Below are 6146 nucleotides of genomic sequence, written 5' to 3'. Positions count from 1 at the left end.
ATATGTATTTATTTATTTACTTTACTAGCTACGACCGGGAGGGGGGGGAAGGAAAAATATAGACCGTATAAATGTAACTCATTGTGCCTGAATCAATAAAAAAATACAAATAAAAATAGCAACTATGATCTTTTAAAAAATATTAATCGATAATAATTGAAATAATGTGAAAAAACAAAACTGTCATCCCCTCAAATATCAAATCATATCGCCGTTGCAATAAGAGTAAAACAAGTAATCTAATATGTATTTCTTTTCCATTTGTGCAGCCCTAGATCCATACATATAGACATAACATGGAGGGTCATCAAATGAGGGTCTTTAAAGTATATATACACATTAATTATGAGATGTATAAAAGCAAAAATGTTTAACTTCAATAGCTCTGAATAAAATCTGTGCAAATTATTCAGATTGCTTATTTATTATCTTATGGGTAAAGAATGGCTTATTTTGTATAACCATAACTCGTGGCTGTAGATCAAGCAGTTTAGTATAAATCAGAGCCAAGGATTTAACCGCAACTTATTTATGATATTCTTTATAATTTGTTTCTGTAAACAGTTTCACCTAATTCTGTTTGTTATTGACATTCTCTATCTTGTGTTATTGTTACCCTTGTGTGAACTCTTACCTGTCCCATCCTGTGTTTCAATATGATACCAGTTGCTGCTTTAACGTGTGAATTCCCCCTACGGTGATCAATACATACAGTATCTTCTGTTATTTCATCTCAAGGCCTGCGAGTTGATCTAGAGTGTGAGCTGCGGGGCCTCGAAGGCGTCCCTTGAACTTTATTTCCAGAGCTCCTGCTAACATTAGTGAGCGGCGGCGGCTCCTCATTGGTTCTGCTCGATGAGGCTAACCTACGCCGGGACTCCCTGCAGATCCCGCTCATTCTGGTTTTACCGACCGGCTCGAGAACAGCGGGAGATCTGACCGCGTCGGACTGAAAGGTGTTGGCAGCTGCTGCCTGCACAGAGTTAGACCTGTAACCCGACGGTTTCCTTCTAACAGAAGTATCGGAGTTTGGTTTAAGATCGGGCTTCTGTTTACTTTCGCCCCGTGCATTAGATGTGTTAGGATTCACACGCAAGGCTTTAGAAGGGGTTAGAGGATCTACGGTTGAAGAATACATGGAGGTCTTCCTCCTTGTGGAAGAGGCGGCTACAACACGAGTCGTGATGAAGGTGTCCTGACGTACGGGGACCGAAGACCTCCTCCCTGAATGACCTTTTCTTGAATGACTCACTTGTGTTAGCGTTAACTCGCTCTGCACAGAACTGATGGAGCTTTTACGCGACTGGGAGTACTCGGAACTCAACTCTGTGTTAGAAACGTCGCTGACGCTATGACTCCTAATGAAGGTGGCGTCCCGCGGGAGAGCTTTCCCTCTACGAGAGCGGGGACAGAGAAAGAGAGCGGGGCCAACGGGGCTGCTTGTGTCGGGACAGAGAGAGAGAGCGGTGCTTACGGGGCTGGTGTGGAGGCTCCGGGTTAACCCTCTCAGGTGGTGCGTGGCCAGGCCGGAGACGCTGCCTCCGAGCACAGGACTCGCCCGGGGGCTGCTCCTCAGCTGGGGGCGAGCGGGACTGCTTCGGGGGCTTCGTGCAGCCCGACCCGACTTGGTGGCCAGCTCTTTGGCCCGGGAGCGGCGGGGGCTGCTGTTGAGGCTGTGAGGAGACAGAGGGGTCTCCAGGTCCTCCAGGCGCTGAGTGAGAGCCAGCTTCTGCTGAATGGCCATCCGCAGCAGGGAGTTCAGGGTCTTCTTCTCGTCCTCGGCCGCCGCCAGCTGCCTCTGCATCTCGTCCAGCTGCGTGACGTACTGGTCACACCTGAGAGGTGTCACACAGGGGGGAGATGCAACGTGCACACGCAGGCAAAAACCAGTTAATGCACAGAGTGAGAGAAACACATGCTAAACATCACAAAATGTATCTAATGTTTTATAAAGTCATATTAGTTTTTATTATTGTTCCTAAATTGGGAAATTGTTTTGTAACAGCTCCATGAAAAAAGGCATTGCATATAAATAAAAAATAACTATGCAGTGTGTCCACGTAGGCTTGCCATAGTTTCCCGTTTCCTGCCTATGGAGCACATGGGTTGTCTCCTCTGTCCATGAATTCTCCCTGATGAAATCCAGAGCCTTTTATGTCTGTAAGTACTCCTTCATTGTCTGCTGAGATACTTGCCTACATACTTGATACAAACAGTTGTGCTAGAGACTCTAAAACAATGATTAATACTAATCTTGTAGCATGTAAATGAAAATGGTTAGCATCAATGCTTCTGTAAATCAATATTCGAGAAGCTGGTGCAAAAATAAAGCTTCCTAAGGTTAAGATAAAGACTTTATTAATTACCAATGGGAAATTCAGTGATATAACACCAGGGTATATGCAGGAATCCTGAAGTCAAATGTAATCCTTTTTTAAGACCCTTTCCATACATTGTAAGACCTCATCGCCACTTTGAGTTTTAACCGCTTACACTTTACCTCACATTTACTATATACAGTATTGATTGTAGAATACAACCTCTTTGGACAATTTATATACTTATTGAAAACAAGCTACAAAATGTAATACCTTGGAAAATGCTGTTTAATACTTTTTAATAGCCTTCATTTCACTAAATTGATTGATCAACTTGTAATACTTCTTAAGACCCCGCGGACACCCTGAACATAAAGTGTATGTAATATAAATCCATTTGAATGGTTTGAAAGGGTAGACATGCAGTAACTACAGCTGTCCACATGATGGCAGCCCAACCCCCCATTTTAAACAAGAGGCTCTTTTAATCTTCACCTCACTGCCTTCTCCATCCTTCTTAAAGATAATCATATTCCAGGGAGAGGGCTTAGAGAGGTAATGCATGTCTAAAGAGCGTCTCTATTGATTCATAAATAACAATGCCTGCTGTCCATTACTAAGAAAATAAACATTAGATCACTCAACACAAAAACACTCCAAACGTTAATCCATGCCAAACAGATTCTCTGAAGAGGTTAGTGGTGGTGTTCAGGTATTGAAGTTTAACCGTGCACCTTCCCACGCCATCTATCGTCTTCTCCCACTGACATTAAAATCCTTCCCTCAGGTGATCTGGCTCGATGGGACAAATCTGTCCTCACCTTCTCCCCCCCCTCCCTCCTCCCCCATCGGCACAGGGCAGAGCACGTGGCTGATAATCTTCACGTGAACCAGTGGATTGTCCACAGACCTAATAAGCACGGTAAGCTTATTACACGAGTGGCAGGTGAAGCTGTGCCACTGCAAGAGTATCGTTACTAAGCATGAACAACACGAGCAAAGAGGCACGCATCAGACGATTGGAACCGATTAGCATGTTTTAGCTCAAGCACATTTAGTAGCAATTCAAAAAAGTACTGTCTCAGAGAATAAAATAAAACTACTAAAATATAAACAGGTAAATATATTCCTCATACATAAACAACAACTTACCGGCTGGCAAACATGACTCGCAGGGAAGAGAAGGTGGCAGCGTCTTCCTTCAGGGCCTTTAGCTCGTTGCGCAGTTTCATCATGGTCTCTGACACCATGCTCTTCTCCGTCTCGTACTTCGTTTTCAGATTGGACAGGGCCAACTCTGCAGTCTGCACGATGCACATAATCAAGACACATTATGCTACTGCAGCAACAACTTTCTACTTCCAGTGTGGGGTCTTAAAATGTATAAGAAATTGCATGATTGGTCAAAAATAAACCAAGTATGCTAATATTGCAGTCATTTCAAACTGATAGCATCCACTCGGGTCAGAGAGGTGAACATTAGATGGAAGTCTTTAGGGATAGAGAGGCGAAGTCACGCCCATCTACTTCCGCCCCATGGGACCTTATTTCTGAAAAAATAATGTATTGAAGTCAATAGGGAGAGAAAACGTATCTTTCGATCCCGTTTGAATTGTGCCACGAATTACACACATGATGTTTGTCAATCTTAAAAAATCATTTCCATGTCAAAAAAGTCAGTTTGTCTTAAAACTGCTGAAATAAAGACTATGAAAAATACGCAACTAGAAAGACTACAAATCCCAGAGTCGCGTACATTAACGTTACACATTACACTCGTGTTACTCACCGAAACCTTGTAAAGCCGGTCACGCAAGCTGGCTCTTACGGAACCGACTAACTCCCCTTGTGTGTATGTACAGTTCTTAACATGGCCAGACTTGTAGTGATTTTCACCTCTTTTAATACGTTTCACTTCATTCTGAAAGAAAGAGGTGAAATGTGCCAACGTGACAGACATCTTGGTGTTGGTGACGTGTGCAAGACCAGAGTTGGAGTTAATTGAGCGCTTCACACAAACAAATGTGTTACTTCACAGTTTTATTTTTTTGACTGGCAAAATGTTCTTTTAAATTGACAAACATCATATGTGTAATTCGTTGCACAATTCAAACGGGATCAAAAGATAATCTTTCTCTCCATTGACTTCAATACATGATTTTTCCGAAATAAGGTCCATGGAGGCCCACCGGAAGGGGAGGGACTTCGCCTCTCTATAGTGAATAGTGAATACTTCAAAGGCTGCACAATATCTCAAAATGTGATCAAACTCACGATACGGACCAGTGCATTAATCAAATTGCAGAAAGCACAGTAAAGTAACATTTTGAAAAATCATACCATCATTTATTATATTTATATGATAATGAAAACTCTGCTTAAAACTGAGTCCCCTCCAAAAGCGTGAATCATATCACGATCACATTATCAGTTGAAAACTAATTGCAATTGTTTATTTTTTCCAAATTGTCCGGCCCTATTTACTTCTTTAACAACGTTCATTTGCAGAAACCACAATCAGGACAACTAACGGGGGACCAACATGGCTCTGGAGCTGAGACGTGAGAAAGTGAATCACCGCACGTCAGAGGATTAGTGTTTGGCTGCATGTGACGGGCGAGAGACCGTTAAAGGGAAACAGCAGCAGATCACGCATCACTGAGCCACAGGAAAGAAGGGGGGGGGGGGACATTTAAAACTCACAGCATCACACTGTAATGAAGGTGAAGACTTCTGAGAGAGCAGACACTGATGACACAGGTCAACAACACTGCCTGGTAATAAGCTGGACATAATAACGTATTACATTTGCTGAGATTGCAATATGATTATTACAGAGAGAGATCATTTTTGAACCATTGTTATATGTTCACTGATCATGGTGTCACTTTTTAAAGAGGATCTGTACCAAACAAGGGTTTAACAATTAAGTCTTTTGATTATCGCTTGTAGGCCTGGACACAATACTTCATTCAGTCATTTTCACATATTTAGCTTTTCGGTAGGGATGCTCCGATTGATCGGCCGATATTCACTCTCTGCCGATCGATCGGTGCTCTCTATAAAGGCCGATCGTGAGAGCCGATCACATGACGTAAAATACATGACACTTTTCTCTAAGCTCGCCAAAATGGCTTCACCAGTCTGGCAGCATTTTAAGGTGTCCGAAAAAGACAGTAAAATAGCGGTATGCAACGTGTGTGAAGCAGAAATCCTGCAGCTCCGCCCTCTGTGACGGACCGGTGAGCGGAGCAAAACACACACAAGAGTTAAACCTAACACACTTAGCTATTTTATCTACCTCTGGAACAAGCTACACTAGTTATAAATATATTTATTCTTCACTGTCGGGTCACTCATTACTGGATCGGTGAGCTGCATGAGACGATACTGACAGGCTGTCAGGAGGGAGAGAGAGAGAGGCTCCCGTTATTTCCCCCGTGTTATTCTCCAAAGTTAATGTAAACTTGAATAATGTACTTCATTTGAATGTAATAATGATGTTGGTTGTTGTTTGTGGAAGCGCCAGTGAATGAGCCCCATTATCTGAGTTTTAAACATCACTTTAAATGGAAGATCCCCATAGGCCCCGCCCACTCGATCGGATCGGCCGATAATGATTCCGACGATCGGCCCCAAATTTGGCGATCGGAGACGACCTTCCCGGACTCAGTCCCTGTGACCGGCTGTTCTAGGCGGAACCTAGTTTAGGTACGTTCGTACCTGCTCCAGGCGTAGTCACTCACGCTTTCCTCTAGCCTCGGTGCTCCTTTCACCGTAGCTAATGTCTTCCGTGACTCGCAGCTGGTCCCTCTCGACGACCGAAAG

At 43.3% G+C, this 6146-nt stretch overlaps 1 protein-coding gene across 1 annotated transcript in view; it reads right to left on the bottom strand.

Moving 5' to 3' along the window:
- Positions 1-3637, bottom strand: part of LOC104951630 (protein bicaudal D homolog 2-like) — a 6418-nt gene extending 2781 nt beyond the window's left edge. The window contains exons 1-2 of the mRNA XM_010778339.1: positions 3471-3637; positions 1475-1835 (exon numbers count right to left, since the gene is read on the bottom strand). Of these exons, the coding sequence (XP_010776641.1) occupies positions 1475-1835; positions 3471-3637 (528 nt within the window). The remainder of the gene's footprint in view (positions 1-1474; positions 1836-3470) is intronic.
- Positions 3638-6146: the final 2509 nt, after the last annotated feature.

Source organism: Notothenia coriiceps, unplaced genomic scaffold, assembly GCF_000735185.1.
Source record: "Notothenia coriiceps isolate Sejong01 unplaced genomic scaffold, NC01 NC01_scaffold00019000, whole genome shotgun sequence".
In the NCBI taxonomy this organism is placed as follows: Eukaryota; Metazoa; Chordata; class Actinopteri; order Perciformes; family Nototheniidae; genus Notothenia; species Notothenia coriiceps.
This window is presented reverse-complemented; position numbering and strand designations above follow the sequence as displayed.